At 49.4% G+C, this 22299-nt stretch overlaps 1 protein-coding gene across 5 annotated transcripts; it reads right to left on the bottom strand.

Annotated features, from left to right (window-relative positions):
• Positions 1–990: 990 nt before the first annotated feature.
• Positions 991–19296, bottom strand: Cndp2 (carnosine dipeptidase 2). Of its 5 annotated transcripts, none has more exons than XM_015499583.2 (12): positions 19191–19296; positions 16149–16267; positions 15029–15172; positions 12136–12298; positions 9574–9662; positions 7777–7977; positions 6470–6554; positions 5337–5497; positions 4265–4429; positions 2830–2971; positions 2444–2591; positions 991–1682 (listed from the first exon to the last, which is right to left on the bottom strand). In XM_015499583.2, the coding sequence occupies exons 2-12, from the start codon at positions 16206–16208 to the stop codon at positions 1613–1615; spliced, it is 1428 nt and encodes a 475-aa protein (XP_015355069.1). In that variant the 5' UTR covers positions 16209–16267; positions 19191–19296; the 3' UTR covers positions 991–1612. The 5 variants fall into 5 exon arrangements, with proteins under 5 accessions (XP_015355069.1, XP_015355067.1, XP_048662613.1 ...); XM_015499581.2 differs by having other exon boundaries at positions 19134–19282; XM_048806656.1 differs by having other exon boundaries at positions 19127–19259.
• Between the last annotated feature and the right edge of the window lie 3003 nt (positions 19297–22299).

Below are 22299 nucleotides of genomic sequence, written 5' to 3'. Positions count from 1 at the left end.
TGACCTTCTCACTCATCCATTGTCCTTTGTATTAGCACAGACTCATGGGTAGCATTTGTGCTGTGGGTTAGAATCCAATCTTGCTAGCCTGTCTTTCCTCCACTTGACTTCACACTCCCGTGTCCCCTGGTGTTACTTTCTGCCACTATGAGGCACTCCGGGCTCCTCTGGTATTTATGCTGCCCCATCCCTGGGATCAACCAGTTCTCCAAGGAGCCTGGCTCCTTTTGTCAGCATTTACCCTGGGCTTTGATATCAATTGCAGCCACTGATTCTTTCTTGTGAAAGAAGGATGACTTTGACTTGGCAGCAGTAAGCAGCAGGCAGGGTCAGCCAGCACAGGGAGTGGCCAGGGACATCACTCCAGTGGGCTGGGAGGACCGAGCGCCCACCTTCAAAGACCTGGGTCTTGTTTTCTGAGGCTGGATCATGATCTGACGTCACACACTATCAAAAAGCATACGGGTGCTCCAGGAGCAGCCCCGAGGAGCTCATGTGTGCACAGGGAGCACAGCACACCTGAGGGCACCCACACACAATGATACCCCACCAGCACACGCAACGGTACCCCACCAGCATACCTGGGAACACTCACCAGCACATGCAATGGTACCCACCAGCACACCTGAGGGCACCCACATGCAATGGTACCCCACCAGCACACCGGAGGGCACCCACCAGCACATGCAACGGTACCCCACCAGCATACCTGGGAACACTCACCAGCACACACAACAGTACCTCACCAGCACACCTGGGAACACTCACCAGCGCACACAGTGGTATCCCACAAGCACACCTGAGGGCACCCACCAGCACACCTCTGAACACCCACCAGCACACGCAATGGTACCCCACCAGCACACCTGAGGGCACTCACCAGCACACCTGGGAATACCCACCAGCACACACGGTGGTATCCCACAAGCACACCTGAGGGCACCCACCAGCACACGCGTGCTCCAGGCCTAAGCCAGGCACAGCAATTCCTTCAGAGGCTCTGTTTTCACTTTATTGAGCAGAGTGGACGGAGAGGCACTGGTGCTGTCACTAGCACTTGCAGGCTGGGTTCCAAGGGACCGTGACAGAGTGGGGAGACAGACGGTCAAGGTCTCAAGAAAGGACAGAAACACACAATTGTGAGGGTCTCAGAGGGACCATCATGGTGTAGGAAGCCTCGGACTCTCCCATTTCCTTTCTGGGTGTCCCAGCTGTGCACGCCTGGCAGCAGGGAGGCGGCGGGCAGAGAAGGGAAGGGCAAGCCCTGTCCACCCTAATTCGACGGCAGGTGCCTCCTGAGGAACTTGTGCTTTTGGACCTTGGCTGCCTTCTGGAGGCTGAGTCACAATGGCCACCTCTGAGAACCTACCCTGGGGGTCACTCAGCTGTCCCTGATAAGCCCCACGACTAAGCATTTCCAACTGCCAGCACAGCTAACTCCACCCTCCGACAGCTGGATGCACCTGTGTCCATTCTTGGCAGTCTGTGAGTGACCTGTAAGAGGAAAAGGGAGGGGAACTTCCACTTCCTGGGCGAGTCAGAAGAGGAAGAGGACAGGGCAGAGGGCAGGATTCCTTCTGCTCCGAATGGCAGTCCAGAGAAAACCAGGCTGTCAGTCCTTTAGCTGAGACACCTCGTACAGGTATGCGGCCAGCACCTTGGTCCCTTCTATGTAGTTATGTCTGGGAGGAAGAACACAACATCACGTCAGCGGGAGTCACAGAGTACAGCCCCCCGGCCTGCTGAGACTCCTCCCAAGGCACAGGTGCACCCTCTGCCCCTGACTTCGGCTGGAAGTCCTGCTTATCTTTACTACCCCACTGCCAAGAACCAATACTGGTCCTGGTCTAAGAATGCAGGAGGTCACACCCAAGGCTCTGATCTAGGGAACAGGCCCAGCTAGAATCCCAGGAACCAGGCCTGTCTGCCCCAGGCCCTCCTGTAGGGCTGCACTCTGCTAGTCCAGGCTACCCTAATTCCCCGGGATGAGTTCCTGCTGCCAGTCCTCAGCAGCTCCCGCCAGGAACTTCCCCCTGCCCTGCTCACAGACCCTGCCTGCCTGGGTCTCTCCTTCCTGCCACTACCCAGAGGCTCGCTTCATCCAGTGGGTTAGAGGAAGCCCTGTCATGTCTGCCTAAGTCAGAACGTGTACAAGGGCCTCAAGCAGTGAGCAGTGACAAGGAATTTTTCAAAAAGGAACAGTAGAGAGGGGTTTACGAGTGGTAGGAGAACACTGGCTGAACGGTTCACACACTGCCATCACCACGCCTTGTCCTGCCTCCCATCAAATACAGACACAAATGCAGGGATGGTCACAGAATCACGCCGCCTGCCGGCCTTTCTTAGCAGTAGCAGCTGGGAGGTGGGAAGGCAGGGAGGAGAGAGGCTGGAGGGAAGCTCCTCCAGGCACCCACCGCTTCAGGCCCCCGCCCTGGAGGCTCACCTGTTGAGCTTCTCATTCTGGGAGTGGGCACCGTCATCGGCTGAGCCCACTGGCAACAGCATGACATTCTTGCCTGTGGCCTCCTGAAATGTCAAGGTCACAGGAATACTGCCACCTTCCCTGGTCAAATCTGGTTCAACACCAAAAACTAGAAGAAACGGAATGAGAGAAATAGTGAACTCAGAGCCTCGAGCTAGAGACCCATCACGGAGGCAGCGATACTGACAGATGCTGGGGATGGCTGCCTGGCCTGAGGAAGTCACCCCATGCCCTTCCCGAGAGCACCACAGACAAAACAGTCATGCATCCAATATGATACGGCAAGGCCCTCAGACACGCTTAGATACATGATCCCCGGCATCCGTCCCCAAGGAGCTGGAATCCACCTGTTTTCAGGGCTCTTCTCCCCGCCATGTAGTGAGGGTGGTTGAAGTCAGAGACCCAGGGCTTCCCACCGTGGCCCATGTACACCTTGAACTTGTTGGGGCTGTGTAGCTCAGCAAACTTCTTAGTCAAGTAACTTGTAACCTAAACCACAAACAGGAGAGACACATGCTCTTTAAAAAGCGTGGCATGTGATGGAACGTTAGTGATTTACTTGGGCTACAATCAGTCATCTACAACAAGTCTGCTACAACAGCTCTACAACATTCTGTTTTTTAAAATACCTTGATTTATTTGTTTGTTTTTATTTGGTGCTGAGGGTCGAACCCAGAGCCTCACACATGCCAGGTAAGCGCTCTACTGCTGAGCCACAACCCCAGCCCCAGCTCTATAACATTCTATAATGAGTCTATAGAGTCTCATTTTCTGCTGTTGAATACTGATCCACATAACCACAAGAGCAGGAAATTAGACTTAATCTAGAAATAAAATTCAGTTATCTGAAGGTAAAGGCAATGTTTAAATTTCAAGCATTTACCCTTTACACAGGAGTTCCAAGTGATGATAATGTTTACATTAAGTTGAAAAACCATGTTTTCTGACTTGCTTTATGTTAAGAAAAGGTTGTTTGTATCTCTCCAATGCCTGTGGACACTCTAAACACCATTATGACTATACTTTGAGATAAGACCTTTGTACAAGTAATTAAGGTTCAATGAGTCATAGGCTGGGGCCCTGGTTAGACAGGATAAGTGCCCTTACAGCCTCGCTCACTGTTCACTATGTGCACACAGAGAAGGTACTACCTGCAAGCCAGGAGTGGCCCTCGCCAGACACCATCTGCTGGAAGCTTCATCTTGGACTTTTCAGCCTCCAAAAATAGGAGTAATACATTTCTGCCACCTAACCCACCCAGTCTGTCAGCTTTAGTTATGGCAGTTCTAGCAGACTAATATGCTTTATAAAAATGGTCATGAGCTAAATTTCATCTAGGTGGAAAATGGATCTAGGAGATACCCAGTATATGGCCCAAACCTCAGTTCCCACACATGGCAAGTGGGCCAGTCTCCTCTTCCCAGCAGCAAGGACTTTGATTCCATCTTTCCGAGGAACCTCCCTGGAGGAGGGGGTGACTGCTCTCTGAACCAGGTGGACCCAGTTACCAGATCTGGACCTCAGTTGACCTGAAGCCTTGGGGTGAGGTCAGAGATCAGGTCTGGCTGCCCTAGCAGTGATGAAGGTCACTTTCTTGGGATGCCTGTTCATGTGGCCTTCATTGAGGGGAAGTTTCTGAACTGCTTATTCTATGACTACTGATTAGGCAAGAGCCAAGAGGTAGGGTGTTCAGGGTCTAGGCTTTTGCCCCAGTGAAGTCCCTTGTTCCCCACATCCTGAGGACATAGCTCTCGCCCACCCGCACGCCACTCTCCTACGGACCTGCTCGCTGACCACTTCAGGAGTCATGTTTGGCACAAGCCTGATGGAGAACTTGCCGACCACCTTCCTAGGAATCACGGTCTTGGCCCCCGACCCGGAGAAGGCGCCTTCAATGCCATGGAGGGAGAGGGACGGGTAACGCCAACGGTGCATGAGGATGTCTTTCTGCAAAATCATGACAGATGTTTGCTTGATCACTGAGGAGACAGATGCCATCTAGCAGTTGGCAGGACTGGTTAGAGCTGCTGCAGGCTCTGGAACTACTGCCCCTCACCCCAGGGGAAGCTCGCTGGCCTTAACAGCCTCAGGAGCTGACTGTGACACTTGGGGGCAGGTGCTTGACCCTTCAGCCCCCAAACAGCTGCCACATCTCTGCCTCTCTGCTGTCCCCACCAGCCTGTCCCTGCTGGCGAGCAGTGCTACTGCAGGACCCTGATGAGGCCTCTTTCAGATCTGTCCACGACCCGAGCCTTGGGCAAGCCCACAGGGTTGGCCCTGCTCGGTCCCACGCATGTTCTTCTGGAGTTCTGTGCTCACTTTTCTCAGGGAAAGATGAAACTCAAGGGCCAAGCCTGCTCTGCCTGCTCCCATCCCCACCCTAGAGAGCCGGGCCTGTTGCTGAACTCAGTTAAAGTCAGCTTCACGGAAACTGCTGAACTGACATCCACACCTCATAAACCAACTTTACTCAAACAAACCAAGAGTAAAGTCACAGCACAATTTCCACCCCCAGCTAAGTCAACAAGGTGTGGACAGCTCCTGCCTTTGAACTTGGCCCTGTAGGGCGCCTTAACTAACCTTTGGGCCCACTGTAAAGAGATCACATTACAAATCCCAGAGATCCCAGAGAAAGCGGAGCCACCTGCCAGCAGGAGATGGCACTGTTCCCCCCGCACCCTGCCTCCAGTTCTTCCAGAGTCAAAGTAGATTCTGACACGAAAAGGCCCTAAGTGTGCCCAGCCTGGCGTGCCCTCCTTTCTAGGTTTGCCACCCGACACGTGTGCATGTGCCCCTCCCCAGGCGGGGCCCACTGGAGCCCTGGCAGCTGGCGCAGGGCAGGGCCCCAGGGCACCTTGAAGTCATGTAGGAGGGTCTCAACCCCCACATCCTTGGCAAACTCCTCCAGGTCGAAGTCGATGTGGTCATAGAGCTCATGCTCCTCTCTTGTCACGGGGGCCACGGCCTCATTGATACCAGGGATGAGGATTTTCCCCTTGTTGTCAACCAGAGAGCCTGGGGGAAGAAGCAGAGGGTTAAAAGGCTCAGCAGTTCTCAGCAGTGCTAACTCCAGAAAGTCAGGCAACACAGAGACCACAGCTCAGCTTCCGGGGCCCAAGACAGAACAGGCCAGGAACAGCACGGACAGCCCTGGTGGTGATGTCCCTGAGCCGCTACCTCTCCAGGTGCTTATGGCAGTAAGTCAGTCAGTCAGTTATCACAACTCCTGTTTTTAGACAAAGACTGAGGAGCAGGGGGAGGTAACTGCCCTCAGTCACACCACGATACCAACCAGACCAGCTGGCTCCAAGCAGCTTACTCTAAAAGGGCCACACCACCCAGCTTTTCACTTTTAAGGGACATCCCACAAGAAACAAGCTGCTCTGGAGTCCAGGAGAAGAAACTGGGAGTGGGACTGAGCAGACTCCAACTCTGGGAAGGACATCACCTCACCTGAGGCACCTCTGTCCGTCAGGTAGGAAGGGAGAGCTTACAGAATCACATGGGAGATAAGAGCTCTGCTTAGCCTCAAGCGGGGACCATGATGGGAACCTAGGTGTAGGCAGCTACGGCAAGTGACCAAAGCCCATGCTCCCAGGAGAGTAAAAGCCCATGCTCCCAGGAGAGTAGTCATCTCCAGGAGAGTAGTCTGCTGTCAGAGGAGGGATGGCATCTTGTGCTCCTACGGGTAGGTTGGGCAGGAACTGGGGTGTCCCAGTGGGGTGTGCGGGGTAGGGCAGGGTCTCAACAGGTGGAGACAACGCACAGGACAGTCCCAGGCAGAGCAGAGGAGGACAGCGTCAGAAATGGAGCACAGGGACCTTTTAAAGAAAACAGTGGACAGAAGGAGGGAAGGAATTCATCACAACCGACCACCTGGTTCATGAAGAATGCTGAGGTGCACTAAATGCAGAGCCTGGAAGCAGCAGCCCTGCCAGCCTCCCAACGCAGCAAGCATCGACCGAGGGTGAGCCAGTGCACACTCACCCATCAGTGCAATGAGATCCGTCATGGCCTCGTACACCGAGCCACCGTACACCCCAGAATGGAGGTCTTTGTCACTGCATTCCACCTGGATGAAAACAAAGGCCACTTTATCTGGTTGCTTAGTGGAAGCTTATTTGTATCATGTAACAGCACATCGAACAAAGAACATTTATAAGACTTGACAATTTCCCAAACCAAAACGTGTTCCCTCAAGGAGCAAAGCAAGGTATTCCTCCAATTAGGAAACTCAGACAAGAAAAAATGATCCTGGATATGCTGACTATAGGCCCTGGGTAACTATAGGTTAGAACAGCAGTCAGTAAGTCAGTTATGACCATGACGAGCTGGGAAGGCACTCATCTCCAGAGAACATCTGCCACAAAAAGTGGGAATGCCGGCCTCAGGTGCCCCAGGTATGTCTGCCACAGCTATGCTGGGAATACTGGCCACAGGTGAGAGCACGCTGCAGGGCAAGCTCTCCCTTCTTACCCTGAAGGACACGGAGCCTCCTCCAGGGGAAGGACAGGCCCCATCATTCACAAGGATCATCTCCCAAGTGGGAAATACCCAAGATGAATGATGGACCTGGAAAGCCTGAGGACCTGGGTTCAGATCCACCCCACCACTGACCAGTCTTCTAACTAGGTAAGGCAAGGCCCCCATGTGAAGGGGAACTCACTCCCAGCACCAGGTCACCTGTGATGTGTGGAAGGCTGTGATGCCCAGGGTGAGGGCTCAGTGTAGCCACGGCCACGATTTCTGCCCTGACTGGGTGATGGGGTCTACTTCCATCACCAGAGTCTGTGCGGGGTCGGGGGGGTCGGGGGGAGTGCCACCCTTACTTGGTTGCCAGTGAGGGCAGAGCCCACCTGGCTCCCCACACTCGCTCAGGCGTCAGCTTCTCTTCCTCTAGGAAGGGTCTCGATCCCCCACAGTAACTCAGTGCGGGCTGAGGGCTTCAGGCTCAAGCCCTCAGAAACGCTCTCCACTTCCAAAAGGAGGTGTTCTCAGTGCTCTGCACACTGGCCCTCCTAGATGGGCCAGCATGGCCTCTCTTCCCACTTCTCCAAGGCAACATAGGAACAACACTGCTCTGGCTGGATGTTTCTCTGAAATGATCTCTGAGCATGGGAAGTCCCATCATCTGTGCCTGGGCTCCACAATGACTTGTGGAGCCTGGGAAGTGGGCACCACCCAAGCTTGGAGCTTCTCCTTCTTGTATGACTGCCTCTTGGCACGTGCCTGCTTTAGGGTAGGAAGACAAGGAAACTCAGGGCTAGGGAGGAGCTGCAGAACTTGGCACATACCTCAATGAAAAAGTAGCAAATGCCCCTGAGGCCATATGTGAGGCAGGGCTTCTTCTTCCCCAGCCAATAGTTGTCGGAAATGCAGATGTAGTCCACATCTTTAAAGAACTTGTCTTTCTGGGCAAAAATCAGCTCATCCAGGCCTTCAGAGCCGGACTCCTCCATTCCTTCGAGACAGAACCGCACGTTGACAGGGATGTCCTGTGACAGAAGGCAGGAGGAGGGAGTTGGCTTCTCTGCTTTCCACTGAAATTTCAAATACCCAACCTCCTGGGATAGCCACAGGCAGACAGTAGTCTGCAGGGCACCAGGGCAGGGAAGGGAAGGCCCTTGCCTCATGCCTGGGTAAGCCCTAATGGGACGTCTGTGGACGCCCAGTGAAAGCAAATGCGGAGTGTTCAGGACAGCCCAAGCTGCTCCCTCTATGACAGAGGGACAAAGAACATCCACACCTGAGCACCAGAGTCCTCAGTGTTGCACAGAGAGCCTCTGCCAACGCAAGGACCTGCAAGTAGGCTCTCCCTCACTGCGAGCCCTGGCACCACCAGCCACACTAGACATCTTCCAGGTGCTCTCCCAGCTCTACAGGGTGAGGCAGGTGGTCCCCTCCCCAGATGAGAAAAGGAAGCTGCAGGTGAGAAAGAGGGAAACCCGAGAGACCAACAGGGCACAGAACAGCAGCCCCAAATGCAGACTCAGGTCTACTGAGACCGGGTTCAAATCTGCCCGGCAGCAGCACAGTTCACCATATGTACTTTGCCCTCCACCCCCAGTGCTGTCCACAGACGTGCGTCCCCTCCTGCTCTCCTCCTCCTCTTCTACCCTCAAGTGAGACCTTTCCTGGTACCTGGGTATGTAGAATAGGGGTGATAGAGCTGTTAGGAGGTTCTCCACTATACATAACTGTCCCTCACTTTGGACTTCCTAGACCCCAAGGCATCTCCACCGCAAGGCCAAGGCTCCAGGCGGCACTGGAGGGGTGAGGCTTCCTGGCTCCCATGCCCAGTGCAAAGGGCGCCTGTGCCAGGCAGGTGGTTCTGTGGGTTGGCTCCCTCCTATGCAAAACCACTTGCCAGACCAGAGGGCCTGAGACCCTTTTCATAGCTAACAGTCCATACTTTGACAAAAATGCTTATCTTATTCTTATTTTATCATGATAAAGGCCAGATTCGAAAACTATCCATACAATGTGATCACAACTAGAGTAAAGACCAATAGTGAGTTTAGTAAGAAACAAAATACTAAATGAGTATTTTGAGGTTTGGGATTTTTAGCAATTTTTTTCTCTAATTTACCAACTTTGAATAACGAGCACATATTTCACAGCTGATGAAGTTCTTTTTTAAAACAACTTATTTTTAAGAGAATATAAACGGGGGAGGGGGGAGCTGAGGAGGAATCTGTCCCACATCCCAAAGCTTGCTGCATTCTGGCAAGTGTCATGGGTACAATCAATGCCTGAAATTTCACATTTTGGGCTGGGGGTGCAATTTGACTGTAGAGCACTTGCCCAGAAAGAATGAGGCCCTAGGTTTGATCCCTAGCCTCATAAAGAAAGAAAGAAAATTCACATTCCACGTGTTGGCTGAATCCTGCTGACTTTGCTAAGTAGTCAATAGTATGACCTTTGAGTATCTGTGAAACAATTAAACTTCTCATGTTTCTAAGTTGAAAACAGCTATGATCTTAAATCTGGATCACCTGTGCTGATTAAGGTTGCCCAGTGATCTCAGAGTATTGCTCAGGTGGAACCTGGTGAGTGGGTGGAATGCGACGGGGGCAGAGCTGGAGGCATACCTGACCGGTCTTCTGATAGGCTTCTAGGGCATTCATCCAGCCGGCCACGGGCCCCTTATCATCAGTGGAACCTCTCCCATACAACTTGCCTAGAACAGCAATCAGTAAATCAGTTACAACCACGATAAGCTGGGAAGGAGCTCATCTCCAGTGAGCAACACACACACACACACACACACACACACACACATACACACACTGTCAGGGAAGACTTTCTCTTCACATCAGAAGCCCCAGGAGCCAGCCAACACTGCTGGGTCAGGGCGATTCCAGGAAACACCCAGGAGGTGATGAGCTCTTTCAACGCTGCCTCCCAAGGTGGCTGGTGGACTTCTACAGGTAGGAGGCCTGGTCACACTTAGGAACCACATATGCCATCATCATAAAAGCACCCCAAAGCTCAATCCCAAAGCTCACCCTAAGTTGGACACCTGTTTTGATACAGAATAGACCTTGCATTTTTATTACTCACTTCTCCATTTCTCTCTTTCTTCCTTTAGTTACCACTTTGAAAACTACAGGACATGACACACCTCCAGTCTGTGTCCTTGGTCCTGTTGTTCCCCTCTCTGCACTTGCTTTAGGACCACTTACACTGGGGTCTGGGCTGCGAAGATGACCACCACCAAAGGCAACTCGGGGCTAGAGGAGTGGGTATCTAGGGGTCGGGCCCTCACCAACCAAGAGCAAGGCCCTGGGTTTGAGCCCCAATATCATAAAACAAAGCAAAACACACACCAAATCTCAGATCACTCAAAACCCGCCTCCGCCCTCTGCCACATGACCCAAGGTTGGCCTCCACAGTCCCAGGGTCCCAGCTCATGGGTTCAGGCTTGGCCAGGCTCAGCCAGGCTCAGCCATGTCCGAGTTCTACTGTCTGTCCTTGCTGGTTCTCCCACTTCCTCATCCTTAGACGGTTTTAAAGGTCTGGCAGTTTCAGAATGACCTACCCCAAAGCAGCATGAAGCTTAAAGCCATCGTTACCTTGGGAAGTTCCTTTTATTACAAAACACAGCTTTTCACAAAAACTTAAATAGAAGCTCTCCTTAAAAAAAATAAATAAAAAGAGCTTGTTTCTGTGACAAACACCAAATAACTACAGTGGCCAGGGCTGTGCTGGATCATAGGTGAATGATAACACTCCTGCTCCCCATGCTCAGGGCTCCTGACGAGGAGGAGGTGCACTGGTTGGATGTTTGTAATGAAGCTTCTTTGAGGTATGAGGAGCTACACTAGTCTGTGGAGGGTAGGTGTGGATGTCCACTTGTTGGGTTCTCAGATTGTGGCCTCACAGAGGACTTGGCAGTAGTGAGCAGTGCTGGAGTACAAGCAGGTGCTCACGGTGGCCTGAGCATTCTGTTCACGGTGCAGAGCTGGGTTCTGGGGCCTGCACATGGCTCCTCATGGCTGGGCACAGGAGGGAGGAGGAGCAGGGAAGGGGAGGCAGGTTGGCAGGTGATGGGAGGGAATCTGCAGTCAGCTGACTCTTCTGCTTGGTGTCAGGTAAGGAGTAGCATGCTGGGGTCATGTGGGGGGAATATGTAAGGGTCGTGAAGCAGCCAAGGCCTGGAGGTGGGCAGGGCCTAGCAATGCCAGCCAGCACTGGGGGGGTCCTCAGCGTGGGAGCAGCAGTGGCCCAGGAAGGGCCGAGGGAAGGGTAGGCAGGGTGGGGACAGAATGACCCTTCTTCTGGTGTATGTGATGGGACGCAGTCAAGTGCTTGAAGAGCAAAGACAAGAAAGCCTGTTCCCGGGCAGGTGGGTTCACATGGTGAGGGAGCCTCATGTCAGACATGTGGGTCTGACACCAGGGAGGAGCCGAGTGCACAGAGAGGACTAACTCTACAACCTGGTACCTCAGCAATCACACTGTGGTGGGGACGGGACGGGACGGGACGGGACTGAGTGTCATAAAAGATGCTGCTTTAAACAATTTTTCAGTTTTGCACTGTCACAGGCGGTCCACAGCAAGCCAGGAGAGGCCTGAAGGCAGATTCTGCATTCAGTTAGACAAGAGGGTCTGAGCTCTGCCCTGGGGGCCAAGGTGCAAACAGGACTGCCTTAGCTGGCCAGGGAGTGCCCTGTGGCGAGGTGAGGGAAAGTTCAGAAGGGAAAGCAGAGAACCCTCTCGCCAAGGGGGATGCAAGAAGAGGCCAAGCTCGGGGCTCCCAGTGTCTAACATGCTTGTTATATGCACAGGGCAGGCAGGGGACCAGCTCAGCAGGGCAAGGCCCGAGGTTACAGCTCTGGAGGCCACACAGCCTCAGCTCAGAACCTTGCTGTGGAAAGAGCAGCAGTAGCAAGGGAAGCTCAGAAGACCCACGCCATGGACAGCACACTTCCAGAGCGAGGGAGGCTCTCGGGACCTCCAGACACTACGGCACACTGCGCGACTCCCGGAACCCAACCTCCCGCTGACGTGAAAAACACGCTGTACTGCACAGCGGAAAAAACAAGTGACCATCAGCAACTTTCCAAAACTCAAATAACAGAAATGCTCCTCCCAGCACTAAAAGCACTGTTCCTCTGGAGGCCAGTGAGCTCTGGAAGCACTGTCCCTCACCGTCCCGCTCTGTCAAGGTGAAGGGCTCGCTGTCCCAGCCGTCCTCCAAGGATGCGGGCTGCACGTCCAAATGCCCATAAACACATACTGTTTTCTTCTGGGGGTCAGAGCCCAGTTTGCCGAGCAGAATGGGAGGAAGTGGTATCTCCGAGCCATCAGGGAGCTGAGTCAGAGGAAGCAATCAAGGGCAGTCCTGTCAATAAGCTCAGAACTCACATCAAAGATGAAAATAAACGTGGGCTTTCTTATCTGTTCTTATAATCAACTTCTACCGCACAGTTTAAGACCATAATGTTCAACACAGTCATTAATTAGCAAGAATTTCCTTCCCTGAAATCCAGAGTGAATACCTTTAAGTATAAATGTATAAGTGAATACATTTACCAACTAGTTTGTTAAAATTTTAAAGACTAGTTTTAAAAAAAACTTTATATAATAAAGTATCATGAAGGTTGAATTCAGGATGTCACTTTCATTATTTTCTGAAAATAATGGTTAAAAATAATTATAATCTTGAATCAAAAGACACATTTTTAAAATTCTGTATGCAGACTACTATTATGCACAGAATGGGCAACAAATCAAGATATAAAGCAGTACAATTCATATTAAACCCTACTAAATGAAGTAGTGATGATTAGTAGTCCTCTGAGCTTTTTCCCAAAGCCCTTATCAATTGTCTACTATCCTGTAAGAATGGGGAACAGGGATATTAGTCACAAAATCCCCTTTGTTGGAGAAGAATCATGGGGACAGGAAGGCAAACCAGTCAGTTCTTCTCCCCCTTCGTATCATATCCATGGTCTCCACCTACGACTGTACATGGGGCCCACTCGCTCATGTTCCTCCTCCTCTACCAGGTCCTATATCCTAACAGAAAGCCCCCACGATGGCTACAAAGTGTCAGGGTAGGAGTGCACACACTCTTGCTTCACACAGGAGGAAAGGACTGTTCCAGCCAGAATATCACACACATGTATTAATCTAGCTATTAGAAAACACCATTTCTGGAAATACCTGTTAATAAACATAACATACAAACTGAATTGATAATGAAGCTAAACTAACATTCTACACTGAAGAGGTAAAATGAACAGCAAATGAAAATGACAATCAGATCAGGACAATGCTGGTGACAGGCTTAGATCTGTCCACCTCCCAAATTCCAGGGCTCCTGAGCTTTATGTACACAAGCGGTCAGAGAACCAGGCGGGTAGCTGGGTGTCCTCTAAGGACACATGACTTGTTTTCTCAGTAGACTCTACTGGTAAAATAATTTACCCCAAGTAATTCTCATAACCTGGCAGCTACCAGTGTGCAGAGTGAGGACTCAATGTCCTTTGCTCACTTGACTGCACCAAAGGCTGGGTTTGTGCATTGGTGGGGACAAAGAACTAACTGTTCCTTAAACTCCCTGCCCTGGGCACAAAGGACACACGGCCTCTGCGATCACAGCCAGAGCTCAGCTGGCCTGAGCAGGAAAATGATCTTTTAAATGACAGCAGATTTTCTCTAAATATATTTCTATTTGACAGAGCCTGAAATATTGAAATACTCCAGCATTTTCTAAGGAGCTATTGGAGCCCATAGGCAAACTGGTTCTGAAGTCCTTGAGGACCCAAATTCCTGGTGTTCACTTCCCTCTGTAAGCTGGAAACACTCCTGCTTGCTTCTGCATCTGCTGGTGCTCCCTGCACACCTGCCTCAGGCCATCAGCCTCTAAACAAGGAACCCTGCTACACGAGCATGCTCAGGGGAAGACCCGTGTGCTGTCGCCTCCTGCAAAAGTCTCTGCAGAACTTTTCCACAGTGGTGAAATCTTTCAACTCCTTGTTGAAATAGGTTCAATATGATCTGAAATGTCCAACAGCCATTTATAGGAGGCCTTTTCTTTAGAACTGTCCTGTGAAGTCAGTGTTAGATGGAATAAACCAATTTATTGTAGTGAAACAACTCTTACAAAAATTATTTACCCCACCCAGATTTTTTTATATCTTGGGAAGAAAGGGAGGAGCAAGTCACGACTGCTCTCATTAAAAAACAATATCAAGAGACTTGGTTTATTCTTAAAAGAATGGGAGGAAATTGTTGGGGAGCTGTAATGTTTTAAACCAATCATTGAATTCGTTGTTAGAAGAAAATCTTAAAAAAGAACAATAGTGGACCCTGAGTCAGGAGGCCTGAATTTTAATTTGGGCCTTGCCATGAATCAGTGACACACAGCCCACCAGGATGAAGGGAGCACACTGATGGCCACACCCCAAATTCCAGGACCATGACTGCATCTTAACACTTAGGTCATCAGGCAAAAGAACAGAGACAAACTAGAGCTTTCATGCTCTGTGATATAGGAGTCTTCCAAACTGAAAATACAGGGCATGAAAATACAAATCACGTGGGCCTCAAAACATCCAAAACCAAAACTAGCAGACCAAGGTCCACAAAGTGAGATTGCTCACTTAAACTGCACAGAAAACAAAGCATTCTCATCTGTTGGAATCCTGTGTTAAAATGCCATTGACCCGTGGAACCCCATCTCTCTCAGGACACGGTGCTGTGTGAGTGGGGTCTTCACTATTTTTAAAGTGATATGAATAAAGTGACAGGAATAAGCTTCCTCTTTTGAAAGCATGCTGATTTCTGGGAGAATTTCAGCTATGCTCTATGAATGACCATCACATGAACTTATTCTAGAGTAACTGTCAGCAGTTCTCCTTCCTGGACTGAGCCTCTGCCCCAGAGCAATGTGACAATCCTTCTCAGAGGCAGGCTCTACACCAGGGCCACACTTCTTGGGTGGAGCGTCTGAAGCCAAAGGTCCTCCAAGAACTTGCAGAGTCCTGCCAGCCCCTAGGCAGAATCTGGCTTGTGGTTCTGCAAGGCCAGGTCATACCTTTTGTTTCCCAATATCCACCAGCTCCACAGAACCTCCCAGCTGCTGGATATCCGCGGCAGCAGCCTCCATCATCCTTCTGATCTCCCCTCTCTTCTCGGGCCAGGCAGAAACACTCTGGATGGCCACCCAGTTTGCAAGTTTCTGTTGTGGACAGCAAATGGAAAGGGATTCTGAAATGTTGCTCCTTTAGGGGAGAAAGGCACTTGCAGGGTGGGGGTTTCTGGCACATGAAACTGACTTGCTGCTTCACTCTGACCAGGCTGATGGACACGGGGGATAGACCTGTCAGGTTACTTTTGTTCAGACTTTGAAAATTGTTTGTACTGACCCTGTACTAAGAACTAAAGAGGAACAACAAAATGTCAAGATGTGTATTTTTAATCATTTAAGGTGATGTGAACTTAAATATAGAGCTCCAAAAATTAGTTTCTGAATCTAGCAAAATTATAAGTGAAAGATATGAATAATATCTCATGTTATCTGATATCTAATGCTTTTTTCTCATCCTGGCAATAGTCAAGTTTTCTAAAGTGTAATTTTTAGAAGGAGGATTCTAAATATTTTGTCTGAAATGTGTCCATCAGAATAACTTTAAAGCATAATTCTTCAACTTAACATCAATAAACATTAATATATAATATTACTGAGTAACTTAGACCATGTTAAATATTTACTGGTTCTTTAATATGTAACATAAGAAATCACAGATTGAGATTAAACAAAATCTCAAATTAGTTGTTATTTCTAGAAACATATTCACACTTTTGTCAAATGCCAAAAAGTATAACTTTTGCTGTAATGAGAAGAGTAGGTAACATTTTTTTTTTTTTTTTTGAGGGGGGATACCAGGGATTGAACTCAGGGCACTCAACCATTGAGCCACATCCCCAACCCTATTTTGTGTTTTATTTAGAGACAAGGTCTCACTGAGTTGCTTAGCAGCCTCAGTTTTGCTGAGGCTGGCTTTGAACTCACAATCTTCCTGTCTCAGCCTCTGCTAGGTAACATTTTTAATACTTGCTTTAAATTGTGTAACTCATATTGGCTTACTGAAAGTTTCTCAGATTCTAGAATTAAAGTAAATTTCATTGTTTACTAGGATGAAATATTCCCTTACCTTAATGTAGCGGTCCTGGTTTTCATCAATATACTGGAACAGGGTAGTTAGAGCCGACATCTTTCCACTAGACTGCAGACCTTGAAGCTTCTTGGAAGGGAGAACAATCCACCAGCCACCTGTAGGTGGGGACTGAGGTAAGTGGCTGGAAGCACTTGCTGAGCTCTCAGATCAGCACTGTAGGGCCCTCTGCCCTCCCCTTCCTGGGCAGCATTACAACACTCTCATTGCATCAGGACTCTCCAGGAAGTCACTGGCTTCAGAGTCATGATCTCTGGGACCTAGTTAGAGGTTTAGATTCACCTTCCCTTTTCTCAGAAGGAAAATCCACACAAAACCATGTGTCCAGTGGCAGGTAACTGAAAGGCCCCGAGTTGCAGACAATCTGACGAAAATTAAAATAGGCACTTCCCAGTGATACTAATTTACCAGCATTAAAAAAAAAAATTCACATTCTTAAAGCACACAGAGAACTGTCCACTTTCTATGACCATTTCAAGATCTCAGCAAAAATGTCACATCCTGTCTCAACAGCCACAAACCCAGAACACAGCCAAGAGAGCCCCAGGCACACCAGATAAATTCATTTTAGGAATGCTAATGATCTTAGCTCAGAAACCTCCACAAGGACCCAAGATAAAGAAACTTCCCCATTGTCCAGTAGGTCAAGTGTGGGTAATGATAACGCACTACACAGGAGAAAGCTAGGCGACAGATTTCTTTTGATGTGGTGCTAAGAATCAAACCCAGTGCCTGCCTCATATATCCTAGGCGAGGGCTCTGCCACTGAGCCATATCTCCAGCCCATGAAACAGGTTTCATAATATTTTTACCATAAGAAAACGATCGGTGTTTGAGGAGACAGGTATATTTGCCCTGGATTTGAGCATTGTACAAGGCATACTTCACCGAAATGCCTCATTGCACACCATGATTATGTACAATGTTTATGTTTTTATGCATCAGTTAAAAACATAAGTTTAAATTAAAAAATAAAAACCAAACTTCCATTCCTGGCACACATATTCCACCCCCCCTTACATTTACTAACATTCAGCTTTCACACCTGAGACCCTGACTCCTGCTCTATCTTACAGACGCAGGGCAAGTAAATCATGGGACTGCTTTAAAAAATCAGAATGAAGACAAAATAAAAATGTCTCTAGACTTTCAAAGCAGTGTTTCTCCTCTTTCTTCAAAAACTCAAGACTTAAGCAGAAATAGAAAAGAGATCAGCTGTCTGAGCAGATTCGTCCTGAGTGAAGCAAAGTGACAAGATCCTACCACAACTTTATGGGTCTGAAGTGGGTGCAGGGCAAATGCTTGCACACTGACACACTGTTGTTGAACAGCACATATTCTTGGTATAGGGCTCTAGAGCTGTTCTAAATAGGTGACTGACTTGATCCACTGTGACATGAAGTGTGGCAGCTGCACAGCAGACTGAGGAAGTTTCTCCAGCTGCACAGTATGGCAGATGTGATTTCTGTATGGGTAGGAGATTACACCACGAAGCTCTCAAAGTCCTTTTCCCCTTCTTCCTCACAGACACTAGAAAGAAAGCATGAAATATTTCCATACTCTGGGCCAACTCGTAATGCCCCAGCTCAGGCATTCATGGGAAAGAGTCTCAAGTAGAACAGAGTCCGTGAATGCTGCTGAGGCATTTTTTATGAGTGTTAATGAGTCAAATTTTAGCCATCTGTCACCAAAAATGCACACAGAGAAGCCACCTATTTACATGAGATGAAATCCTATTCAGCCTACACTGGGTGCTTTTCCTTTGAGTTTCTGCTCACTAAATACCACAAATTCCAAACTCACTGTGGAATCATCTCATTAATATTGGTTTTTTTTTTTAGTCAATTAACTAATGGCTTTCTAAAGCACTCAAAGATGTAATTGTCTAAGCTGTGCCTGTTCACCAAGAGTAAACAGATACCGATTGTTCAGTTACCCTGTAAAACCACAAGGACTGCTCAAAGCACCTCCCCTATATTAACTGTCAGAAAGCAGAGCAGGTCGGGCAGGTTCCGATTTTTGGTCTCCCAATCAGTACTTGACTTCTGTTTCACCTCCACTAACACCAAACCCACTAAATGGAACCACTTTTATGTGACTTGATGAAACTCATTTACTAAGGTAAACGCAGTATGTTGGAAAGAACAAAAGCAATATATTATCCCTCCAAATATATGACAGGCTTCCTCCCCTCTAAAAATCTAAAGTTCATGAGGAGCAACATTTAAATAGAGGCTGGTAAGAGGGGAAGGAGAAATGATATGAACTAGGCAGCGATACACACAAATGATTCTTTTAATTCTGAGTGTCTCAATCTTTTTCCCCTGAGACCTGAAGGTTAGAGTAGTCAGAGAACTACTACCCTCACTAAACCGCGGGTGGGGATCTCCTATTTGCCTATTCTAGAATTTCATCCTAAACATATCACGAAACTACTTTTTGCCACTCCTCCCTGCCAACATTTGAGACAACACAGGCTATCAGGAACAGGTCCCAGGAGAGGTTCTCCTGATTTTGTTACCCGGAGTCTGAACCAGGCTGCCTCTCCAGAAGCCAACCATACTGGTTGCCGCCTCTGTAGGGCCCAGGGACTCAAGGGCATTAGTGCCGGGGACCAGGCATAGACTTCATTTTACAGAGGAAACAGGTGATGGAATAAGGGGCCTGCCCACACCCGCGAGGGAATGTCTCCCCGCCACAGGGGAATCCTCCGCCTCAAGTGCCAGGGCGAGCCAGGCCCTGAGCGTGTCTGCAGAAGGCAGAGCGCATGACAGACCTCCTCAGGGCAGCACTAGCTGCACGCTGCTCTCCGCCACCCCACCTGCACCAGGTCGCCACGCAGGCCGGAGCCCGGGCGCGGCCGAGCAGGTCCCCTCACCCGCCCGGACGCTCGGCTGGCCCCTCGGGAAGCGGCGCAAGAGGCCCCTTCCGATCCGCGGCCCCGCTAGGGCCTCTACCACCGACCGCGCACGGGACAGCCGGATTTCACTGGCTGCGGCCTGGGGCCCGACGTTCCCACACCAAGGAGCGCGACTCCTGCAGCTGCGCGAGCTCTCCCGCCTGGTCGCCAGAGGCCCGGATCGCCCACCAGAGAAGGAAGGTCCAGCCAATGAGGCCCGCTCACCCAAGGCGCCGGTTCCGCACCACGTGTCCAAGGCCACGCCCCCAAGCGGCCCGCGCCCCACCCCACCCGCCAATCCCCGGCCTCGTCCAGGACTGTCTTGCCCCGCCCCTCTCCACCGCCCCGCCCACCAATCCTCGTCCTTGTCGGGCTGTCTCGCCCCGCCCCTCCACATGCTTCGCCCACCAATCCCAGGCCTCGTCTTGCCCCGCCCCTCCTCCGCTAGCGCGCGGTGAGGGCGGGGCATAAAGTCTGCCCGGGCCGAATGGCGTGAAGGCCGGTAGCCCTGGAGCGCTGGCCCCAGGCGGTGGTGTAGAGCTGGGCTTCCTGGCACTCGCCGGGGTTGGTCGGGGGCGTGGTGCTTCGACTGTGGGGTGCGAGAGGTCGTGTAGATCTTCATTGCAGCTTTGAAGTCCGAAACTGAGGAACCTACCTTGCGTTTTCTGAGTTCCCAGGCTTTGGACCTGATGTTTTCCACCGAGACCTGTGTTTGCACCACTGTACCAGCAGAATCCAAGGAGGAGCATTCTGCAAGCCACACATTCAAGTACATTCCAGTTTGAGATACTTGATTGCAACACATGCACTATCACCACTCCCAAGAGAAGTCTGTTAGTTTAAGTTTCACAATTCCAGGAATTCATGAAGAAAGCAAGCATACCCACCACGATTTGAGCATCTGCTGCTTCCCTTTTTAACCCTGGGAGTTGTTCCGCGGTCTGCTAATCTTTTTATAAGAGTATTCTCTAAAGAATTTTGCAAAGCTTGTACACTTTTCACATTTGGGGGCAGGTACAGAAATGGGCGTTTACAATGTTAATCATCATCTGATAAACAGTAGTTGATTATGAATCTCAATAAATATTAAGAAAATATAAGTTTTATTCTTAATGTAGAACCCTTTTTTTCTGGAAATATGTTAATTATTACAAAGGAGAACTTTCTAGATCCTACCCTGAAAAAGATGCCAAATATGCTCCAGACCTCAATTAAGGAGGCATTTCCAATGAGAGTTGAATTTGGACTTGCGCCTTTGTCTAGAACTTGAGAAGTTTTCCATGAGCTGGTAAATGCACAGCAGTTATAACAATGCCTGGCATTGAGTGAGGGCTCTGTAAGTGTTGCCTGTGCATCCTCTCTCAGGACAGTCTGTGATCAGGAGGAACAGCAGGGCTCTGCTATGCTACCTGTGTGTTTCCTGGCCTGTCAATTCTAGGGGAAAGCCCCCGTGGGATTGGAGAGCTGGAAAGTGATGCCCTTTAAACTCTGAGCCCTCCTTAGAAAGCCTGTGCCTTGGGTATCAGTCACAAGACCACTGCCCTACACAACTGGTCAGTAAATGAGTTAGCATCTGAGCAGGAGTGTGCTGCTTTGAATTTCCAGCAGGTGGCCCTACACATCCATTTCATCTCTGGTAAAGGGTGCATTGCAGGTGGCTGCATAGCAATGAATCTGGCCTTAGTTGTCAGGAGATAGATAAATACGTTTCTAGTCTTCTCTGCTGGATTTGGGAACAGGGACATTATGAGAGAAAACTAGGAGAGAGATATGGAGATGGATGTTTTAGTTAACTTTTGTGTTGCTGTGACCAAAATACCTGACAAGAACAACTTAGAGGAAAAGTGTATTGGGGGCTCAGGGGTTCAGAGGTCTCAGTCCATAGAAGGCCGACTTCCTTGGTCTGGCCCAAGATGAGGCAGTACATCATGGGGGAAGGTCCCAGTGGAGGACGGAGGATCAGGAAGCAGAAAGAGAAGGAAGAAGGGGCCACAGGGAAGACAATCCTTTAGAGAAATCACCCCCATTAACCCACCTCCTCCAGCAATGTCCCATCTGCCTACAGTTACCATCTAGTCATTCAAACTAGAAAGGACTGATTAGATTACAAGTCTCACAATCCAGTCATTTCACCTCTGAACATTCCTGCAGAAACACAGGAGATCTGGGGGGACACCTAACATCCAAGCCATAACATGGGTGGCCAGGGGTTGGGTGCTTTGGAAAGGGGAATAATGAGAACTTAGGAAATGTAAGCATTATAGAACTTACTATTGATTATTAATCTATTCAAGCAACATTAGCTCAGGCTTCCAGTGGCTGCAATTTTCAGTTTCCAGCAGGAGATAGAGTTTAATCTCCAGAATCTGGTTGAGTTCTTATAAACCCTGTTTCACTAAACATGCCAACAATGGGAATAATCACCCTTCTGGAAAATGGAGAATTTTCCTGGGAACAGAAACCTCTTTGGAGACAGTAATTATTCTCCAGAAACCTTGATGCAGAGAAGTAGTTGGTGACTTTTTCAGAGAATAATTGCCAGATAGAGTGGAAGAAAGAAGGAAGCAGTGTAAAGAGATTAGGAGGGTCAACTGTAAAGGGCTCCACATCCTTACCTTGGAGGTTGGTAAATTCTAGTCCTCCCATAGTTGGTCTCTAGGAGTCTCTGGCTCTGTGTTGGTTTCCATGGGGTCAGTTAATCCAAATGCTTCAGTTCCAAATGCTCCCATTTCCTCTTACCTGCAGGACTTCACTGGTATATTCCACAGGCCCTTTGTAAAACAGCACAGTTGGACCTTGGAGATACTGTGTGTTGGGTTCACCACAATAAAGTAAATATCACGATAATGCAAGTCACATAAACATTTTTGGTTTCCCAATGTATACAAGTTAGGTTTACATGATACTGTTAAGAGTGCAATAGTATTAATTTTTAAAAAATGTACATATTTCAATTTTAAAATACTTTATTTCTAAAATATATTAATAATCAGATGGGCATAATGGTGCATGATTGTAATACCAGCTACTTGGGAGGCCAAGGCAGGAGGATCAGAGGTTGAAGCCAGCCTGGGCAACTTAGAGAGACCCTGTCTCAAACAAACAAATAAATAAATAAGGGCTGGGGATATAACTCAGTGGTGGAACACCCCTGGGTTCGATCCCCAATACAGCACCCTGAAGAAGAAGAAGAAGAAGAAGAAGAAGAAGAAGAGGAGGAGGAGGAGGAGG

The sequence above is a fragment of the Marmota marmota genome, unplaced genomic scaffold (assembly GCF_001458135.2).
Source record: "Marmota marmota marmota unplaced genomic scaffold, marMar, whole genome shotgun sequence".
Taxonomy (NCBI): domain Eukaryota; kingdom Metazoa; phylum Chordata; class Mammalia; order Rodentia; family Sciuridae; genus Marmota; species Marmota marmota.
Note: the sequence above shows the minus strand (reverse complement) of the source record. Positions and strands in the feature narration are given on the sequence as shown.

What these genes read in the sequence shown, in the direction of transcription:
- Cndp2 (XM_015499583.2), bottom strand. Translation starts at nt 16,208, where the DNA reads ATGTCGGCTCTAACTACCCTGTTCCAGTATATTGATGAAAACCAGGAC. An exon ending in CCCTCCTACATGACTTCAAG is followed by an intron (nt 4,430 to 5,336) that starts GTGCCCTGGGGC and finishes ATGATTTTGCAG; the next exon opens with AAAGACATCCTCATGCACCG. An exon ending in CAGAATGAGAAGCTCAACAG is followed by an intron (nt 1,683 to 2,443) that starts GTGAGCCTCCAG and finishes TCTTCCTCCCAG; the next exon opens with ACATAACTACATAGAAGGGA.